General features: G+C 39.2%; 1 protein-coding gene across 7 annotated transcripts in view; it reads right to left on the bottom strand.

Moving 5' to 3' along the window:
- LOC136759800 (diacylglycerol kinase eta) overlaps positions 1–21808 on the bottom strand; it is a 70281-nt gene that overhangs the window by 8815 nt on the left and 39658 nt on the right. For all 7 annotated transcript variants that reach the window (XM_066714839.1, XM_066714838.1, XM_066714843.1 and 4 more), the window contains 22 exons: positions 20039–20149; positions 19171–19251; positions 18802–18906; positions 18409–18541; positions 18146–18252; positions 16427–16552; positions 14104–14206; positions 12434–12593; positions 12148–12256; positions 11422–11561; positions 10012–10096; positions 9434–9525; positions 8400–8499; positions 7671–7905; positions 6899–7006; positions 6416–6506; positions 5469–5576; positions 5205–5301; positions 3938–4045; positions 2706–2819; positions 2457–2591; positions 1745–1908 (listed from right to left, as the gene is read on the bottom strand). In XM_066714839.1, the coding sequence (XP_066570936.1) occupies positions 1745–1908; positions 2457–2591; positions 2706–2819; positions 3938–4045; positions 5205–5301; positions 5469–5576; positions 6416–6506; positions 6899–7006; positions 7671–7905; positions 8400–8499; positions 9434–9525; positions 10012–10096; positions 11422–11561; positions 12148–12256; positions 12434–12593; positions 14104–14206; positions 16427–16552; positions 18146–18252; positions 18409–18541; positions 18802–18906; positions 19171–19251; positions 20039–20149 (2612 nt within the window). The remainder of the gene's footprint in view (positions 1–1744; positions 1909–2456; positions 2592–2705; positions 2820–3937; positions 4046–5204; positions 5302–5468; positions 5577–6415; positions 6507–6898; positions 7007–7670; positions 7906–8399; positions 8500–9433; positions 9526–10011; positions 10097–11421; positions 11562–12147; positions 12257–12433; positions 12594–14103; positions 14207–16426; positions 16553–18145; positions 18253–18408; positions 18542–18801; positions 18907–19170; positions 19252–20038; positions 20150–21808) is intronic.

The following is a 21808-nucleotide window of genomic DNA, read 5'->3' as shown; positions in this document are numbered from 1 at the left end:
TCACTCAAACAACAGTCTTTGCAAACACAGAATCAATCCTCTCAATTGTTTGTTATTTCAACTCAATTGAACCCACAGATTTGTCTGTTTATTGTACAAATCAAGCTGAATTCAGTAACCACTCCCTGCATACACTGTGAGTACAGAGATCAGTCCTCTCTTAACAAATGCAAGAATAGAAAAATACATGTGTAAGGATGTCCGGGTGGTCAGTGTAGTACCTCCAACAAAAGGTTGTGATAGCAAAAAAACTAACTAATTTATTTAACAAAACAAAGATTACAAAAAAATAAATAAATCAACAAAATTATTTTAAACTTCTTTTTGCAATTTGAACTTTGAAACCAATGTTAAGCACTCGGAGTATCTTGTCCTATCCGCACTCTCTCTCTGAAAGATCTCTGTGCCGAGCTTATATCCATTGTAGGTCTGTAGCGCCTCCCATTTAGCTGTACCATTACCAGTGTCATAGCTAGACAAACAAATAAGGCTCTGTAATAATTTACATTATCTTATATTGCATTAAAAAATATAGTACAATACATATAAAAATGTTTCTGGGCAACACAATGTCCTTTCAAGCAGATATACAGATGGGTGACAAATTAAAGGAAAAATCTGAATAAATGAGTGGAGGACCAGAACAAATGCAGATGCCTCCAAACAGGTGTCCTGCGTGATACAATTAAGCAATTAATATCCTATCATGCTCTGTGGCATGTATACAAATGCTGAGCAGGCCCAGTTGACCTTGATTTTGGATCAAGATGGCAGTGCATAAACCCCTCATTACAAAGACAAACACACATTTGAGAGTTCAGTGGTGCAAAACCCATAGGCACTGGTCTACAGAGATGTGGAAAAAAGTGATATGGTCAGATGAGTCATCCTTCACCATATTCTCGACAAGTGGGCGAGTGCATGTATGGCGGGAGAACGGGACAGGCCTGACTGCTGGACCCCTACAGAGAGGGGGTCCGGAGGCTCTGTTATGCTGTTGGGGGCATTTTCCTGGCATGGTTTGGGTCCACTTGTCCCCGCAGAGGGAAGGGTCACTGCAAATCATGACACAGTTATTCTGAGTTATCACCTTTATCCTATGGTGAAACATTTCTATCCTGATGGGAGTGGTCTCTTCCAGGATGACAATGCCCTCATCCACAGGGCACGAGGGCTCACTGAATGGTTTGATGAGTATGAAAGTGATGTGAATCATATGCCATGGCCTTCACAGTCACCAGATCTCAACCCAATTGAACACCTATGGGAGATTTTGGACTGACATGTTAGACAGCGCTCTCCACCACCATCAAAACCCCAAATGAGGGAATATCTTTCGGAAGAATGGTGTTCATCCCTCCAGTAGAGTCCAGAGACTCGTAGAATCTGTGCCAAGAGCATCGAAGCTGTTCTAGTGGCTTGTGGTGCCCAACAACTTACTGAGAAACTTTATGTAGGTTTTTCCCATATTCAAGTATAAAACGCTATAATACAGGTTCCCTATATATATTTTTTCCCCTCAGGCCTTTGGTTACTGCGTAGACTAGACACAGATTGGGCAAGACCACCACTCTTATTCCCCCCTTCTGACTTACTTGGTATATGGGCTCCTTCACAATGGACTAGATTCATTGTCTGTTGCATGTGATCTAATTACAAATGGACCCTTATTAATGTATTGCAATTCAGGCAACAATAGTTACAGGTGCAAGTGTAACATTTGGAAAGTGAAAGTCTTTGTAACCTGTTGATAAGGGTCTCTGCCACCTGACCCAGCTGCTGTACCAGCCCATACTCCTCCTCCGTCAGATACTCCATGGACTGCTGGGAGTTGAGGCGTGGCCGTGATGACCGGTAACTGTCACATTTCTGCTTGTCCTCCCAGGACTTCAACGTGCTCTCAAAGGCCTGCATCCAAAGAGGAACAGAAAAAATACAGATAAGATGAAAACAGGTTTAGAAGTGCAGTTAGTCATCAAGGCAGCATTCCTTATGTTACAGATAAGTAAGAGACACTTTTGTCCTACTCTCTATTAACACACAAGATGTTTCACTCTAACATCACAGATCTCTCTGACATTCTCAAATGTGTTTCTGCTAATCAGGACAAGATAATTATAAATGAAGACGTGCAAAGAGAAGATCCTTCCTTACATTTGGTTAAAAATAAATATAAAATCAAATTGCAATGCAGGCTCTGAAGCATCTCTCCAAATATACAGTGATCTCCATTTATTATTTCAAGCTTTTATTAAATAAAATGCATTGGGTACAAGACCAACAGCAGCTGCTCTGCAGTTAAATATCAAGATCAAAACTGAAAATATGCAACACCCATTTTGTCAGGGATGTTAGACCTTTAATACATTGTTTGAAACAGTACAAGTTTGCATGGATTCTTTACTCCAAATGTGCACCCTGGAAAGTAATCGATACCCTGGCAGTTCTGAACTGACCCGATCTCTTGTAAGCATCTGAGCGCGGTTCTTGTGGACGATCTTGACGATTCCAGGAGGTTGAACCCAGGCTTCCCCATCCACCTGCACGGGCACCCCCTCATCCCCCAGGATGGTAATCTTCACTGCCCGACACTACAATAGCAAGTCAGAGATGTCAGTATGGCATTGTCACATGCAGGCAAACATTTTTTATGCTTTTTTTTTTCCATCAAAAGGACAATTAAGCTTTAATATGCATCCCTTTACCTGGGCTATGCGATGGTGCTGCAGGTTGATGACTCGAGACATGGCCATTTGCATGCTACCAAACACTGCCACCACCTCCAGCTTCTTGTCATCAAAGGACGGGGCACCAAAATTCTGTAAAAACATTAGGCTGTTAACAGCGACAAGGAGGCCGAGACCTGAACTTCACATCAGCAAAAAAGAAGTGTGGTTGACTCCACCATGGGAAAACAAACATTCAAAGTATTTTCAAATTCCCCTGGAAACAGAACCCTGATATTTTCCTGGCAATCCAAAGTGAACCTAAAAATAACTATTTATGCTGTCTGTGTAAAATTCTAGCCAAAATGCTAATGCATTTCTGTGATTGTTGTACCAATGCACTGATGTCAAAGGCCAAATAACCATGAAGCTATAGCTGTGGATACGAGTGTAATAGGGCTCCTTTTATTTTATCCCAGAGGCTTGCTGTACATTATAATGCAGAAAGCTTCATGGCTGACGTCAGTAAAAGTCTATTATAACTCGGCTATCTCCATTGTACTGGACAACTTTACAGCTGAAAAGACCAGAACAGAAGATCACATTAAGATGGTAATTTATTCTGGCTCTGTTGCAATTAGACCCCACAGACATAATGTACAAATCATCCAGCCCTTCAGGTAATACGGAAGTGTCATTTTCAAACATGATTTGCTGGGTCTGATTAAATTAAAACGGGTGACAGTTTTACATTGCCGCTGGGCTTCTCCAAATACCTCACTACACATGTCTGAGGAAATGTCTCCAGTGTTTCAGAATTCATTTGGTTTTTATTCGATTTGAACTTCAAAGTACATGTACAGCAACAGAAAACAACTAGATTTAAAAAACAAAATCCTGCACTCAAAATAACCAGTCTATTTACACTCGCTTTTCACATCTATTTCATACATACATACAAATGCAATTGTTAGAAACATCAATAAAAACAGCGGGTAGCACATTTCTTGGAGTTTTAAGTAATCAATAACTTTGAAGGTTGGCCAGTAGCCATAATCCTATCAGTGTTGATTAAAAAAAGATTAAATGAGATTGTTTAATCTTTTTTAACATTGGATGATTAAGCAGCAAATGTCCACAGGGATGAGCGATACAAACTTACGTATAATGCCAGAGGCACACGCAAATCAAACAAGAACTAATCATTGTAGAAGGTAGCTTGTTACAAAACAACAACAACAACAACAAAGATAATTAAACAAGATACTCACATTGTCCTCTTTGGTTCCTCCCCAGAAATTAATTCCTCCGGCATAACTTGGGATGTTCAGAACGGCCAGACCCTGGAGGCTGGGCAATGACATAGGCACGCCATCACACTGCAACACACAAACACAGAACATCTCTGAAACTCCCAAGACAAAAACCAGCAATACTGCTTTGTGTACAAAAACAACACAAACACACATACAAACTACAAACGTCTGTCATTTATTCTGTAGCAGAACTTGACTACAATCACAAAGAGGCAATGATATAGCCATTGACCACACATGCATGGTACACAGCTCTGCCATGGTAAAGGAACATAGTACAAAATGGTGGGTTCATACACACCTGACAATGGCAACTTGGGCTTGTGCATCATGAGTAGCCTTATACACACAGTTATGCAGAAGACCTTAATTTATACTGTAGGTATAGATGTGCAGATTGTACTATTTTTAGGGATATTTATTGTAATATGAAAGGGCTCTATATAGGCATGCTGAATGTGTCTTTACTACTAAAAGTTGCCTTTGAGCGATATACGACTGAAACATTAAACCTGCAGTGGTACACAAGTCTGTTACAGTGTACTTGTGAATTTTTAGGGCAAAAAAAAGGGGGACGAATTGGAACATTTTTCAGTCCAAATATGAAATATGTGGCAATTTCTATATGAGCCCGAGAGAACCTCGGAGCTGAACTCCATAGCAACAACAATGTAGGCAATACCTAAAAATCCCCAGGAAGTGGAGTTGTCAAGAATATAAAAGGGGCTTTTTACTCTAAAGTGGTGATAATTCATCTACTGAAAGGATAAAAACCTATTATGAAACTCTTCAACTGCAATTCAGGGCCTTTCAAGCATCCGTAGGTTATTTCCTGAGAATATTTGTGGCATTTTATTTTTCGTTGGCTTTTAGAGAATACAATGGCTGAGCTACTAAAACACTGGACTTTCCTGTAAACAGACATCTATAAAACACTCCAAAAAATAATATTCAGAATGAATTTTCCATTTATATAGTCTTTCCATCAGGCATGAGAATTACTGCTGCATAACAAAGCCAACACCAACACAAAAACACACATGGTTGCATTCTGAGGTGGCAGCCATTCACAACAAGCATGCCCCAAAAAGGGACACATTCTGTTTCAGTGTCACATGTGAGTATGGTCTAACTGTAAGTTGTCACATGCACCACACTTTCCTTGAAGATTCTGCTTTCTGCTCACTCTTTACCATTTCTTTGCCATTTGTGTGGACATTACCTCCAGCTGAACTCGCTGTTCCAAGTTCTTGTAGGTCTTTTGCAGCAGTTCCTTGGTTCCCAGCACTCCGTACCACATCATGTTCTTTGTGCGACTACTGTTGAGGAAAACCAAGCACAGAGCTCACAAAACACATAATACGAACAACACATTCTCAGAACCGAAGGGCACTGCAGAGCTTGCAGACCTGGTGCGTGATTTTACAACTTGTGAAAAAAGTAACAAGATTAAGTATGAACTCGTGGTAAAACCATAGGGACCCACCTGCATTTCTTTGGATGCTCATCCCGCTTGTTGTTGAATTCCAATGAGATTTTGGCATCCAGTCCGATTCCAAAGTAGTTGTTCATGACACATTTCTCAGTGCATTGGCTGGAAGTAGAAACCACCACTTATAACTCTTTCCATATTATATAAGGGGTAGGTGATCTTATCACGAATAGCAATAAATAAAGCACTTATATCACCAGAACTTTTAGCAATTATCTGCTTGAATACAATGAGACCACGTGAATATTCTGAATTATATAGAGTCAATGTCCCTGTTTTAAAAATCTTCCACCCCCAACTTTGATGTGAAAATTACATATTCCCTTCCTACATTTGATTTAATAATCATATTTTAGACAGTTTTTTTCATACTGAACACTGCACTTTATTGAGTGTCGAACATTTATTGAATATTAAACATTTTAAAAATGTAAATTCGTTATGTTGATCCCAGTTTCTGCCTTATTGTTTAGTCTCTTTCTGTATTTAGTTGCAATCTATTTATCATGTGAATTGCTTTGGATTACGTTAGTGTTTGACTTCATGACAGCTCTTCACCTCCTGGTTATGAAGAAAATTGCACCGGACAGGATGTATTTTGTTTGGTGGTTAATTTGTTTTATAACAAAGACACATTTCAGGTTTAATATTGTGTTTGCCATCCTGGAGATCCTTCAAAGTGACACCTATATAAAGGTCTGGGATCAGTTGGCAAACCCATTAATTGTAAATGAACCGGCAGGCTTCTTTTTGGTTTATGATGTAACAGAGAATGTTAATTAAAAAGGTTTTTGCCACCTATGTGCTCTCTCTAACAGTACTGTGATTTACGGGCAAGACGTTGTGAAATCAAATCCCCGAAGCCAAGGAAAATATATGAATTCTTACAGATACTAAGAGACTAGTCCTGTAGGGAGGGTTTCAGTGCATGAAATTCTTACATGGAGTTTGGGTCCTCTGTAAAATCAGAGCTGAAGCTTTCAGACTTCTCCAGGAAGATGGAGGATGTTGTGGAGCTTACAGTCCCACGGCCTGGGGAAAAACAAGGAAATAACTCAGTGGAAGCATAGCTTTCTGTGGAGCTCTCTCTACTTTATATGGTCTAAGGTTACAGGAGTACAGCTTTCCAATTAAATGGAGCAACTGAAAGATGAGCAGCCCAACAACAAGAAAATAGAAAAGTAACTGCACATTTGGTGTTTCCAGTTTCCAATGAGCAAAGTAGGACACCTGGCGAAAGCAGCCTGTCTTAGTTTTCAAAAATAATATCACAAAAAATAATGATATACTACAGAGAAATTGGCAGATATCTGCAGTGTAACCGAGTAAGAGGTTGTTATTTCTTGTTTGCTTCTTTGTTTCTCTCTAATCCTCCACTGCTGCACCTTTAGTGAGAGAGAGAGAGAGAGAGAGGCACCACTTACGCAGCATGTCAGCAACCTTCTCTTTCAAGTCCTCGCTGTTTTCCCTCTTCATCGAGGATGAGGAAGACGTTCGGTACACATGGGTGTGCTTGTTCTGCTCATCCACCACTGAGGGAGAGGAGAGAGGAGAGCATAGAGACACTTACTCAGACTCTGAGCTACCCTCAGACTCCACCGAACGAGAGCTTTTATGTTGTGGAAGAAGAAATGAAAATATGTTTTCTTATTTCATCTTTATCCTCCCAAGTGCTTCACAAACTCAACAAAGCGGAACCCACCAAGCAGCCCACAGACTGGAAGAAACCCCCTGCAGGGATGAGGCAGCTATCCTGGCACTGTAAATTCAGTCACTTTCAATTGTCTTTAAAATTATGTATTTATTGTAATGGTCGTGGGCGTGGGAAGTTTGAGTGATTAGAATCTTTCTCCCAAATTTCTTAAGAAAAAAAACAAAAGTGTTGCACAATGATTAACTGCCTGTATTTGCAGTTTCATGTTGGGACACTTTCAGAGGCACAGCTCCTCATAAATCCTCCCACTGGTGATTATAATAATACATTTCTGCATAGCTTGTCAGGATGATCTCCCAAATCTTGATGTTATCAAAAGCAGTGCCCCTACAAAATAATCTTATCAAGGCTGTTTTTTTTTCTGCCATATTTGATTAATTCTGCCAAATACTTCTCAGATACACTATTTGACTGGCATGTTATTATCGTTCAACATGCTAGCAGTTGCACAAACTTTTGAAGTCAACTTTTGAAGCACGTACCCTTCTCTGCTTGTTCAATGATCTGCCTAAGGGCTTTCTTCAGGCTGTTGGCTCTAAGCATGAGCTGCTCCTTGGACCTGAAGGCCTTAGGTATGGCAGGCTGTTCCATGTTGCTGCCCTGTGCCAGTTCAGTCAGATGCTGTGGTGGCAAGGACCCAGTGGGCACCACCTCTGCCTCCGACTCCTCACTGAGAGCTTTCACCAGGGAGTCCAGCTTCTCGTTCAGCATGGCACACTGCAGAGAGACGGAGTAGAGATCTATCATACTCACACCAATGACTGTGCCTTTTCCATTGGCCAGGCGAGAAAATCCCCAAAGGAACTGAATCTAAATGCCTGATGACTTAGATTTATTTGAGGGACACAACTCAGAAGAGCCTCATGAAGGTTTATTTTTAACAGATAAAAGATGAATTGGTTGATGCAGCTTAGGATAATTCTTCTCCAAGTATTGACCTGTCAGGGATAGTTTCTGAAACCACCAAAAAATTCCAGATGTGAAATCCCCTTTTTAAATCTGCATCTTCATAGTGACAACAGTAAGACAATTGTATGTATATGATAAAGATAAATAACTGCTTTCTTTTACACAAAAAAATGACTTTATCGTGATTTCACCTTGTGCGTCAATTTGCACCTGAGACGTGACAATATCCCACAACACGCACCCATTGTAAATTACACTGACATGGTCTCGGATGTCTTACAGTTGCTGTTGCTTCTTCCTACCTTTTTAGCCATTGCATCAGCCTCCTCCTTGTTCTCTGTGGCTTTTTCGTAAGCCTTACCAACTTCAGACACAAAGTCGTTCACTGTCCCACACAGAAACCTGAGGAGCAAAAGCACAGCCACACCCCGGGATTAATCGATCAGAAAACAAAGCTCGCTGTTCATTACACTTTACATGTCAGACTCAGACAGTCAGGCAGGCAGGTTAATAACGTGTGTTTGTCTTCAAAAACCACCCATGGAAAAGCCAGCATTTAAAGATAAGAAAAATCATAGTTTCATAATGAAAGTTAGAAACCACTTTAAATGGATGTGAATGAACCACGTGCTGTCAAATCCCATCCCAGACTAATAACGCTCTCTACATAATAATAATGCAGTTCTACAGTAGAGCCATTGCTTCTTTGTTTTACTTAAATTAATGAAGTACAAGCATTAAAAAGGTATCTGTGCCAAACATTTGCATGGAATAGACAGGAAGGTCTGGCATTCACCCATCCCTTTGTGACCCTTATGAAAGTTTATCTGAATACATCTGAATAAATGAATAAACCATTGGACTTTTGCAGGGTTCATATGGTTTTACTATGGAATAATCACTTTTATTTGCAGATATTTCCTATGGGTTCAATATTTCCTATGGGTTCAATATGCCTTCATTGTGCTTCACTACACTGGACATTGATTAAACCACTATAGTAAATTCTCCGTAGAAACATTTACTATGGCATGTTCTGGTATTTCCATACTCTAGGTGTGGTGTAGTAAAGCAAAGGTATGTTGCATCTATTCATAAAAACGGGGGATGGTTGATCTAGCGAATTAAACCTATGATTGTTGGGGTCAAATGTACAAATGTACGCTCTCAGTCCCTACCATACCCCCCTAAACATACGCCAGTGGGTAAAATCAATGTCCTTCTTCAAATAACAAATGTATGTGTATTAGAACAGTTTTGTAATATTTATGCTTTCAACAACATCAAGAAGAACAAATGCATACACGTCACAACCCTCTTTTTTGGAGAGACTTACTTGGCTGAGGAAATAACATCTGCGTGTTTGTCTGAATCCAGGATCTTCGTCAGGTGGGAGGCCACAGAATCGGCATAGTGAGTCATCTGAGCCTGCGAGAAACATACCACAAGAATCCTCACAAGATTTGAATATAATATAAGGCTTGACCAGCACAGAAACAAAGAGGCCTTAAAAGCATTCCTGTCAGTGCCATTGAGGATCAAAACTGCTTTCCTGGGATCTCAGTATTGAGTTACCTAGGGAAATTATTCATGGATTTTATTTCTGAAGGGATAATATTTTTGCTTACAGTGAAGCTTAGAGAGCATTAAGAGGCATCACTGAACATCACTGCACATTATATATATGTGTGTGTTTAAGTAAATGAAAAATGCAATTCAGAAACAAAACTTTGTAAAGGCACCATGTGATTTAAAAAAAAATAATTATAAAACTAGGAAAGTCAAATGCCTTATAATTTCATATTTTCAACTTTATTTCAGGTTACTAGTTTTTAAAGATAACTGCTATTACATTATCAGTTCACATATCCTTTGGGAAGCTCAGAAAGTGTTCTAGGTTGGAGACCTGCCTACCTGAAGGGGAAAATCAATACTGTCATCTTCTTTAATAGCAGGGGGTGACTGTTTTGTGGGAACTTCATATGTCAAAACACTCCATCTGAAACAAAAAATGGGCCAAGAAACAAGTTATAAAAATAGAGAAGTTATTTTTTAATCACAATTAGTAATGGCTTCTGATATATAAATCCTACTCCCTAAAATATATATAGTTTCTTTTGCATTAGTTAGATCTGTTCTTGTCTCTCAAATGCCTTGGTTGTTGATTGCATTGTGGGAAAGAATCAGTATGCTAAAGTTTATCATGAAAGGATATGTATAATGCCATTAAATATCTGGCAATCTGTGACTGCTGTTGCTTCCTTCCACACAAAACTGTAATAAGACTGGATATCTCGCTTTCTTAACTAAGATGGATCTTCTCATTTAAGAGGACAGTTGCTGCTTCTTTCCAGTAAACATGCTTCTCGATCTCAAAACCTTACAATTTCGTTTTAAAGGAAAAAATAAAATAAAAAACACATTAACTAAGCATTATCTATTACTATGGCCCTACTATGGATACAGGGCAGCTTCAGCTTGCAATGCTGTTTTCATTTAACAAATACAGCACTTGTCCATGTAAGCTCACATAAAATAATATATTGTACAAACACATGCTGACGTTACAGTCAGAACTGTGGCTTTCTAAACAGTGCAGACGTATGTCTATGCAAGAAGTACTTAGAGTACTATACTGCTCGATAAACAGTAAAACATTTCAACAAGCCTCGCTGCCATTTGAGATCTCCCTGTGACAATATCTGTAAAAATATCCAAGTAAGGATTTTCCAGGATAACAAACAAACAGTTTTAAAAAGTAAAATAATATACATTTTACATGTCAGGCACTTAGGTAAGATGTTAAATCACCAAAATGCATGGTTTGAAGGAAGAAATGTCAGCACTGATCACAGAGGGACATGAACCAGAACTCACATTACATTTAACAAAGGGCATGGGCTAAGATAAAGCTAAATCAGTTTCTCTTTCAACCAGGAAGATGTAGGGGGCCACTCTAACAAAAAACAAATATGAGGAAAAGGTATGAGTCAGTGCTCTGAAATTGCTTAACATACACTAAGATCTGGTGAATTGGAAATGTACACAACAAGTAAAACTGGAATTGCATTTAACTGCAAAACTGTCAGCAAAAAAGCTTCCAATCTCATTGCAGAACCCTAGGCTTTGCCTGGGGTTTGAATAAAGCAAACTTAAGCAGTAATACTAGATCCTAGAGAACCATAGCTCTGGAGGTTTTGTGGTAACATAAAATTCAGAAAAAGCTGAGAATGTAACATTGTTACTTAGACCACTAGGAATTAGTATTGCTCAGGTGGCTTGAAAACCAGAGGAAAAAGCCCTGCTTGATCAAGGCTACAATACCTATCGAGCATTTTTGTGGTGGCACGTTCCAGCTTCTCAAGGATCTGCAAGAGCTGGGCATCGTCGTCACACAGCCCGCCCCAGCCCAGCACTCGTGCCAGGTCATTGCCTGTGCCCAGCGGAAGCACACCCAGTTGGCACTGAAAGTCACAGAGATGCATTGAGGTCACTGTTCATGGTGAGCACCATGGATGAACGTCGTCTATTCAGTGCAGATAAAGAATGACATTCACAGGCCTGTTAGAGCCTTGTATAGAACAGAAACTATAGCTATGCCTATAAACACAGGGGTTTTCTGCTGGACTTTCCCCAAACTTGAAGACTTCAAAATGAAAGTAAAATCGCTGCCCGTAAGTTACATACAAATATTAGACAGTAAGAGATGAAACAGAAATTACAAATAATTAGTTCCTAATATTATACAAGTATATCTCTGTAGCAAGGGCTTTTGAAGATGTGGGGATCAAAATCTGTGTATTATTGTCATGCTGTTTGTGTTTTGAAAAATCTGGGCTGGTTTATATTTGGCTCTTATCAAAATTGACTAACATTAGCTATATGCACTACTGAATGTTAATACGAACAGCTGAACCACTATACTACCTATTTGTCTTGCCCCTTCTTGATCGAGAACATGCCAAAGACCTAGAGGAAAAGACACTAGTAGATCATGCTTTTTGACTGACTTTTCCGCAGGTTTTTTCATTTTTATTCCACCAGCCTTACCTGCTTATGCAACCCCAGTTTATCCAGCTCTGATAGGACCCAACCCACACTGCCATCGCCTCCACACACCAGGATACGGAAGGTGACAAACTTCTGGAAGAGCCGCAGCCTAGAAAGAAAAACAGGAGAAAATGCCACTGTTTCCCCATTTATAAAGGTCTTCAGAATTCCTTCAATGCTTTTTCACATACACAACCTCAAAACAATATTCTGTTTTCATGATGGAGACCCTAAAGGATGGCTGGTAGCTTTGTGTGGACACCATCTTAGCCCATGCCACACTCACCCGAGTTGCGGCCCCCCGTTCATCAAATCGAAGACCTGCGCCGGATTGAGCAGCTGCTTGAACTTGCGCAAGAACTTCACACCCTGATTGTCTCCACTCTTTGAGTTCACCAGCACTAGCAGAGGACTGGAGCATGATGGGGAAGCGGCCTTCCAGAAACCTGCAAGCAACCGGCATGGAAACAAACATAGTAATGAATACGGACAGCCATATTCATCAAACAGTCACCACCACACTAAGCTTACACTGGTTTCTCTCTTAATAAATAGACAATTAATTTGGAAGCATTTAAGAAGTTAGGAGTCTGTATAAGGTATTTAAACGTAAAAAAAAAAAATCTGATTCAACTATTGAAATTTTTGTAATGAGAAAATGATTTTGATTTGAATGTACAGGCTCACTCGTGGAACAAATGCCATTGGAGCAATTCTGATTAATACGGTTAGTGGAACAAAACTGGTGGGTTTAATTATTTGTTTTCTCCCAATTCATTTAAAAAATGTATCCGTCTTCATCCAGACATTGATTTTCCCTCTTCCATGACAACGGATTTCACAGGAATTTGATAACATCAATAAAATACTTAAAATTGTAATGGCATTTCTGGAGCATAAATGGTAAGACTGCAAATCTTTAGCACAGACCAGCAAGCTCTGTGAAAAGGCAGGCATTACACCTAGAAGCTAGAAAATCAGATGCTAATGATTTGCTTTTGGTTTTTAAATGGGAAGGAAAATGCTAGAGACCTACTCCTTGAGGATTCGGAACAACATCATTCTAAAATCTGCAGGGCTGAGGTCTTTAGGACAGGGGTTGAAGACCTTGCCATAAATCCAGTCTGCTGGAGTGGTTTTGACTGCGCAGCATTATTTATTAGGATCAGTAGTACTAACCCTGGTCTCTTGACTAAATTCAAAGCAAAATCAATGTAATCTTTAGCCTAATTGATGGGGATATTAAGTATCTTGTTCACTAGCCTTCGGGACTGCCACAGTGGTCAGGTGTGATGGAGGGAATCAGATGTTGGAGAAAACACTGACTTCAAATTAAACATTGCCTCGTATTTTTCTAAATAATAAATCTGATTTGGCATTAAATATCTTTTCAAAATGTCCACTCTGACCCGCTGAAAAAACATTTAATTTAGACACCTTTCAAATTAATTTATTTGAGTTCAGTGCAAATATTAAATAGATTGCATTTTAATTAGTGGAAAACCCAGGAAAAGCTTGCCGTTTGTTAAATACCTTTAGGAAGATAAAACATGACTTTGAAATCTCCAAATCAAAAAGAGGAACAATCTCTGACTTTCCCCACGTAATTCTACATGAAAAGGAGAATTAGTACTCGGCTATTACGCCTGCTGATCTTACCTGCCCTGAAATGATGGTTCTTAACTTTCTAAACTCCCACGCTACCCCCCCACCCATTTATATGCTGCTCTTCTGAGGCAAAGAGCAGCGGCCCTCTTTCGCATTATGAAGTATGAGAGTGTATATGCCTAGGAGATGACTTTGTGGGTGCTGAGCTGGCAAAAGACGTGGCAATAAAAAATAATAAAAAATAAAAAGAGCATACCAATTATTGGCCGAAGGCTCCCCCGCACTCTCCTAAGCCTGATTGAAAGTGGCAGGTTGCCGCGAAGACTCATGAAATTCCCAATTACTCACCATCGGAATCAATACTGTTGAGGGCTGTAGGAGGGATGATGGACACTTTGCACTGCCCCAGGGGACACCGCTTTCCGATCTGCTCCTTACAGCTGCTGTGGACCTGCAGAGACAACCAACCCAACCCTTTGTTAACAAAAGATCGTACAATCTTTTAGGCATAAAATACACTGTACAAGACAAAATCTGAGATAAGGAATGAGGGCCTGGATAGTTAAAATAGCTAAGATTCCCAAATGCAATTTAAATCAATCTTTTGCAAATGGATTTAAAATTTGGGTGTTTATTGCCCTATTATTAGCATACTCACCATTATTTTTCCTATGTAGCATCAAACCAAGTACAGAATATATAATCCTGTCACAGTGGGACCTCATATTGTTAGCAGTGCACAAGTTAACTAGACATTCAGTCTCTACTTAGTATAATGTAAAATTAAAAGCAATTGGCCTTATACAGGTACTCTCGTCAGGTTACAAAGGCTACAAAAACACAGACTTAATGGTGATGTATGAAGGGGATTTATTTTACAGTTCTAGTTCCACTCCTTCCTTGCAATTTTTGCTTACACATTAACCTAATTAAGATATTACAGTATTGTATTACAAGATGCAACCAACAGAAGCTTCTTCTGGCTGATCTATAACATCAACAGGACTGAGAGTCAAACTCCTACGAGATGGTACTGGTCTATTGTAGCACCCAAGTGAATTCTGTCTTCCACTTACATTTCCAGGTGATTTACCGAATCCACACGAAAATTTAGTCTAAGGCCTCAACACTTATGCCCACACTGAGAACTCGTGTTCAAGGCCTTGACTCGACTGATTTTATGAGAATACAAAGTTTTAACCTTGCTGGCCGCTGATAGGCTGCTACTGGTAAGCTGACAAATGTTTCGCAAGACAGTCTGTCCTTAACCCAGTTTGCACCTCCTGTTGCTTTCACCTTGGCCACAAGCTGGAGCATTAATCACACTCTCCGAGACCGCGGCTCGTGGCATATCACACTGAGTGTGTTCTTGGCAGACGCAATGTGCGTGCTTGCTTCTGCCTGGTGTGTATGAGGATAGTTTATTGCCACAAATAACCGTTGGCCACTGGATTAAAATGTCATCACATGGCCAGTGACAGATCGAACAGTCTTATTTTTTTGTAATGGAAAAGGTGAAGTGCCGAAATGATCTGGGGTTAATAGGTTAGAATTAAACACTATCCCAGCAAAGAAGTATATTGATACCACAATTACAAAAAAATGATGGCAATGGACTAAAGCATTAAAGTATATATGTACTATAACAGGGACTAAATTTAAAAAAAAGATTAAAAAGGAGTAGAATTGCTATAATACTTCAGTAAACTAATGTAGCATTAACTAATTCATTGAATTACAATAGAAATATCTGGTATGATGGTATAAAAAGTTCCCTCCAGGGAAAGGAATAAATATCCCTAGCTAGGTTTAAGGAGAAAATTGGCTTTAAAAATGTTTAAAATAACAGGCCAGGGTATCTCTTCTGCAATTTTGGATTTTAAAAAGAGTTCTCACTGGTCTACGCGTTATTAATGATCAGTGTTAAATTTTTATACCTCTGTGCCACTGTACTGCAGATGTGAAATTGATATTCTGCTGTACAAACTATATATATTGGATATTTATTTGTAAATTTTCCAGGGATGTGCCTTTTTCTTTGAAGTGAAACAGGTCTCAAGTTATACTTCCTTTCATGACCTTTGGTTTTCATTCCCTCCTGAGCCTAACTAACCCCTCAGAAAATGAAAGATAAAGAGCAGCAGTGAGCTTGGTTAATTTCTTAGCCTCTCCAGAGAATTGACTAAGATAAGAGATTAGGCTATTCTTGAAATGAGCTCAGTGACATCAAATAAAATGTTGAACCTACAGCCTCAAGGCTCGTGTTGGTGGGCCTTTTCAAAAATGTTTCGCAGTAGGTATCACAGTACATCTTCAGATGTAACATCTAATTCTGTGAATATAATCAGTATTCTTTAAAACTCTACAGTTTCCAAACAGTCAGTTGTTCTGTTGTTGTTCGCACACTCAAAAGATTTTTCAGTTTCAGTCTAGTACAAAAATAAACGATTTTAAAAATACAGCAGCCAAAACATGTTTTTTTCTCTACCAACAAAGCTTTAGTTTTTGCCTTTACATTCTCTGCTTTACTGTTGATAATACACACATTTTTAGATCAAATCCTTCAAACTGAATTTGAACAGAATGCCCTTGTCTCAGATTGTCTCAGATCCCAGTGTGTCTCTTTACCTTTCTCATTTGTAATGTAAGCTGAAAGACGACCAGTACTCACAATGGCTTTGCACCACAGGCACCTCCAGTCCTGCAGTCTGCGCACGCTGCCACAGTTCCTGTCGCACACCACACACTTGGCACTGACGGGCAGGTTTCCCTCCAACCACTGATGCGGCATGGCCACCTGCACAACACCACAGCCTGCATTAGTGCCCTACCTCTAATACTGTGAAGAAGTGGAGCCAGGGGCCGGGACTCAGCCTGTCTACAGTCGGTATAGAGGGCAGCTCCCCAGGATATGGTTTGCAACTTACTGCTACTGTTTATAATTGGACACAGCTTGGTGCGCGGACAGTCTGGGATTAGGAATTAATCTAGAGATCTAATTAGGCTTACATAATAATGAAAGATCTATATATTATTCTATATGATAAAACTAATATTAATAGTTTTCCGACATGAATGCCCCCTATTGTTTATGAAATTATATTTGAATCCTCTCTTTAATACAGACAAAATTACCTAGAAATTAACATTCTTGTCCTCATCTCTATAAATACATAGCCTTGTGGTGTGATGAGAAAAGGCGAGAGAGAAAGAAAGCACCACCAAGATCATCCATCAATTATGATTGCGGTTATGAGGCTTTTGGCAGCAGGCCTGTGGTTCTCTATGAATGAACACAGCAGAAAGTGTGTTTCCAGCACCAATATTCTGTATCTCCAAGGTTCAGTACCTTTGATGCTGATCTTTGATTGGAGATGATCGTTTTTTTGCAATGGAGAACAAAAGGCTTGTCTGGCATGCTCTCCGTGCCGTGTTTACAAATCACACCGCTTACACTTTCACGATTGGAAGTACAAGGGAGTTTTTTTTCTCTTCTCTTTCTTTTTTTTTAACAAGGCAATCACTGGAAACAAAGCAATTTCCCTTCTGGAAAGTCACCCTGGAGGATGCAACCAGATCAACTGTGTTGTTCTGTGTTTTAAAGAAAACTACATTGATGGGAAATTTTGAAGAGCAAAAAATCATAAACAACAAGGAACAACAAGGACCTTGTTAAGTACTCAGCTAAACTACTGCATATAACATACTAATCAAAGCATACTTGAAGTGGGATGAACCCAGCACTAAAGACACAGACAAAGTAACAATACAAATACATTTTATTTGATCAAAGTATTATATGTTGACGAGAAGCCTTTTTTAAACAACCCATTATGAATATTACAAGAAAGGGAGTGTTGTACATTATAGCTATATTTGTTTCCATTAATGGATGCTGTGCACTACCCTACCAGACAATTGTAACTAGCAGAAAAATGTTGAGCACTGGAATTTACTGTGGGAGAAGTGGTTAACCTAACCTGAAAATAAAAGAGTAAATAGTGCAGGAAAACTATTACAGAAAGGAATTGAATTTGCACTTAATTAGAATAGCAGCAGTTTGATAATTAATGTAATACATTCATGAAATTAATAAAAGAGGTATATAACAAAGCTGCTTTCTATAATAGTCAGGAAAGGCAAGTGCAGTGCCAGGTTTCAAGGAGACACTCAGTGGTAAAACATTGCCAGTATTGGACCCGACTCCTACCTGACTCACTGCTATGTCAGTGGTAATAGATGGTCATTTACTCACATTAAGTAACAGGGCTGGGACATCCACAAGTCCTTCTCATAACCTTCCCTGAATATAATACCCTGATCTGATGCATGTATCCCTATAAAATCAAACTTATTTTTGTAGACTTGCATCAAGGGCATCCGAACTTACCCCATCCTCGTCTTCAATGATGTCATTCCCTATGGAAGCCAGTGTGGTCCACTTGCAGGTGTTAGTTGATCTAACAGCGCACCTCTTGTGGGCTTTAAACTTACACACTAGGAACACAGAAAGACCAAGTAATGATTTATGTTAGTGTGCAGTTGTAAGAAAATGAAAAAAGACACATTAAAAAACACTTCTCTCCAGTTTAAATGTTGTAGAATCTATGGCTGCCCGCTGGAGAAAGACAGCAGCTGCAAGACGGCGCGTACCTTCGCAGGAGAGTCCGTGAGAGGTGACGCCGGACAGCGCCTCGCGGCACACGTTGCAGAAGGTGGGCCGGGCATGGGAGCAGGCATACCAGTTGTGCATCCCAGAGAAGTGCTCCATGTTGAACTGGCTGGCCTGTGGAATGAAGATGGCCGTGTCAGTTGAGTGACGAAGTGCATGGTCACAGTGGTTTGATGTATAAAAAAATCCCCCATCCTTAAGTGATGCGTCAGGCTTTCATTCAGTGTGTTTTAATTTCTTACTTACAAATACAATTGCCAGTTCATTCTCAAATGCTTCTCACACCTTCTCTGAGCTAAGACCTCCTACACCTTTCCATAGAAACCAGCACAACATTATTTAACACATTATTGGCAGCTACTAAGTCTACTTGCCTCATAACTCTCCCACTTCTGCACCGATTTAAGGGCACTAATCCAGTCCTCCATCTCCTTCCTGCTCTCCGCACACAGGATCAGCTTTCGAAATGGAGTGATTACCTGAAAGGAGAGAAAAAGCAAGAAAAAATGCATATAAAATAGTCCTAAGAGCAATAATAAAAAAAACACTGACAGCGTAGTGAACCCAAGTTGTAAAGATCATGTTTCAAGGATTATCATTTCATTAAAGAGACTCTTACATATACCATGCATACCTACTCACACACATTTCTGAATGCTTCCTTAATTAACATTTTCCAGTATACTAGACATATCAGTATCTTCATTAAGTTTGACTTTATTTTATGTGCATTTATTTTGTACCGTAAAGCTGTTGTTAACATTCTTTGTGCTGGTCTCGGCAACGCTTGCATCCGAAAGGTCCACTTCATCGAATATTAGAGACTGTAGTGAGGAAAGAAGGGGAGCAGTTTTAACCAAATCGGAACCGTTAAACAGAGTTATTACACAATTAGTCATTTTATCCTTAAAAACTAAGCCACCTTTCCACTGGCTTCTGATCATACTAAAGATATCAGTCAAACACCCATTCCACCTCATGTCAGTAAACAGTAAACTATACGTGATGGATACAGATACGGATTTGGAGATAAGGCAGAACAATTTGAAACATTCAGTAGGTATGTCACAAGCACAGGAGGAAAGAGTACACTTCTGTACACTACAAATGTGAAATGAATGCTACATTAAGTGACATTAGGGATATAAGCACAATCTGAGACACTTTACATTTCTATTTGGCCTTCATTTTAAGGACAATCAATTTGATGTGTGCAAAGGAAAGTAGATGGGAGTTCTTTGATTATTAAGCAGCAATAGCATCCTCTAATCTATAATATTTCTTACATTCTTATTCATGGTATGCTGTATTAAGATTCACTAAATGTATTTGAGACACAAACCTTTGAAATGTATTAATAAGACATTCTAGTATTACATAATTGCTTCTTCCCTACAAGTCAAACTATTACCCCAACAATTTACATCCTGGGATTGCATCAGGGGAATGACAGAAGGAAATTGTAATACCCGCAAATTAACAATCTTTCATAAGGAATGAACAAGGAAGGATTAATTTTAATCTTTAAGGTGAATTTTGCTGTCATAATTATGTTCTGGTGTGTATTTGCAGAACATCAGAATCAGATAAAAAAAAAAACCTGCTCTTTACCTTTGAATCTTTGGCGTAATAGAGAGTCCTTCCACGCAGTTTGAAGTATCTCCTTTTCCATCTCTGGAAGGAGCTAGTTTGCTTCAGCAGTAGTCCTTCTTTAACGCTTTTCTGGAAGGTAATGAAAGAGAAGAGAGTCCTATTTCAGATTACGACCAGGCAAACAGTATCACTTCATGTTCAGCCAGAACCCAAAACAAATTCTCCTCTCTAGACATAATAACAGACATTCAGACAAAGACTCTGCATAGCCTTTGGGTACTTCCAAACGGGCAAAACGATATAGAAACATAAAGCAACCATTCACATATCTGTCAGGGTGGCTCAGACTCTTGCTTTCGTAATACAATCACCACAGTCTTCCCTATTTTCCCTTAAGTTAGGTTTCAAAATGATTTTCAACTTCTTATTTTAAAGAAATCAGATCACCTAAAGTCACAGTACACAAAAACTACACGTAGAAAAAACACCAACAGAGGCTTGCAATATGTGTACAATCTTCATTCCACTGAAAAAATTATAAAGGATAGTCAAGCAACATCCACAGTGCTAAAATAGCCATTTTTTTGCAGCATATGAAAATATAATGGCTAGAGATGTGGAGCTCTTTTGTACATTAAAACAAATGGAAAGGAAATATTACAATTATAGGGTGTATGAGTATGCCACAGAGACAGAATGGACTAGATCTTTTGAGATGGCTCTTTAGTAATAAAAGCTCATGTAGGTATATTTAAAAGCATTGTAATGTTCTTCACTGCATTGACAAGTCTGCCATAGTAATTTCATGTTTAATGCTGTTAAGCCTGTTTGTTCAGTTTCTGCTTAGAAAAGTATGTGGAATTTCTCTATTCTGACAGATACGAACCATTATTAAAGTAAGCCCTGAATGAGGGACTGGGGTTAACTTGCTTTGTGAGCAAATTCCTGGTGAATTTCCGTATACAAGCCCCTTGTATTCCTCAGGTTGGTATAGTAGCTGATCTCGGAAAAAGGAGGCTACACACTATGTCATTGTAGCTCTGCCTGGTATCATAACACAGTACACTGATTAAACCAACTGTGACCGCCCTCTTCAAATTGCCTGCCACTCTTTAAGTGTATTAGTGGAATAATTTTTATGGTGTGACTGGGAGAAGGAGGCCTCTGAATACTAAGTTATATGTATGCCAAGTGAGATGGGATAGAAAGAATATGGAAAATGCCCCATTTGAGAACGGCTTTAATACATTTGCAATACAAGATGATTTCTAAACCTGATCCTGGCACCTAAGATTGATTGTAATACATTTCTATGGTAGACTAATGTACAGCTGCTTTGAGTTGAGTGTGATTATAAGAAGCTAATATTTTAATAAAAGGAATCCATAGTTCTACATTATTATAGTTTAAAATGGCTTGAGGCATTGACCTATGAGATATATGAGGATTCTGGCCTTTCTCATTGGGAATAGATACTGGCACACTCTGTATTGTAACTATTCACTATTGTGATGAGAATACAGAATGTGATTCTGAATCTTATCGGCGAATGTAGCATCCCTTCAGTCTTCTAAAGCACACTGTGTGAATTCACCAGAGAAAGGGAGACCTTCCAACAGGTTATTACTGAACTTGTCAAATTCAGACCTCTCAGACAATCTACTCTAAGCTCTAATCATATCTAGTATGATTTCAGTTGTACAATCTGCATCGTATTGAAACTGCCAAGATGCATATTTCAGCTTCCATTTCAGCCAGCTGAAGTCTCTAATTCTAAAAGGACAATGC

Source organism: Amia ocellicauda, chromosome 10, assembly GCF_036373705.1.
Source record: "Amia ocellicauda isolate fAmiCal2 chromosome 10, fAmiCal2.hap1, whole genome shotgun sequence".
Taxonomy (NCBI): Eukaryota; Metazoa; Chordata; class Actinopteri; order Amiiformes; family Amiidae; genus Amia; species Amia ocellicauda.
The sequence above is the reverse complement of the archived record's forward strand: the minus strand, read 5'-3'. Positions and strand labels throughout refer to the sequence as shown.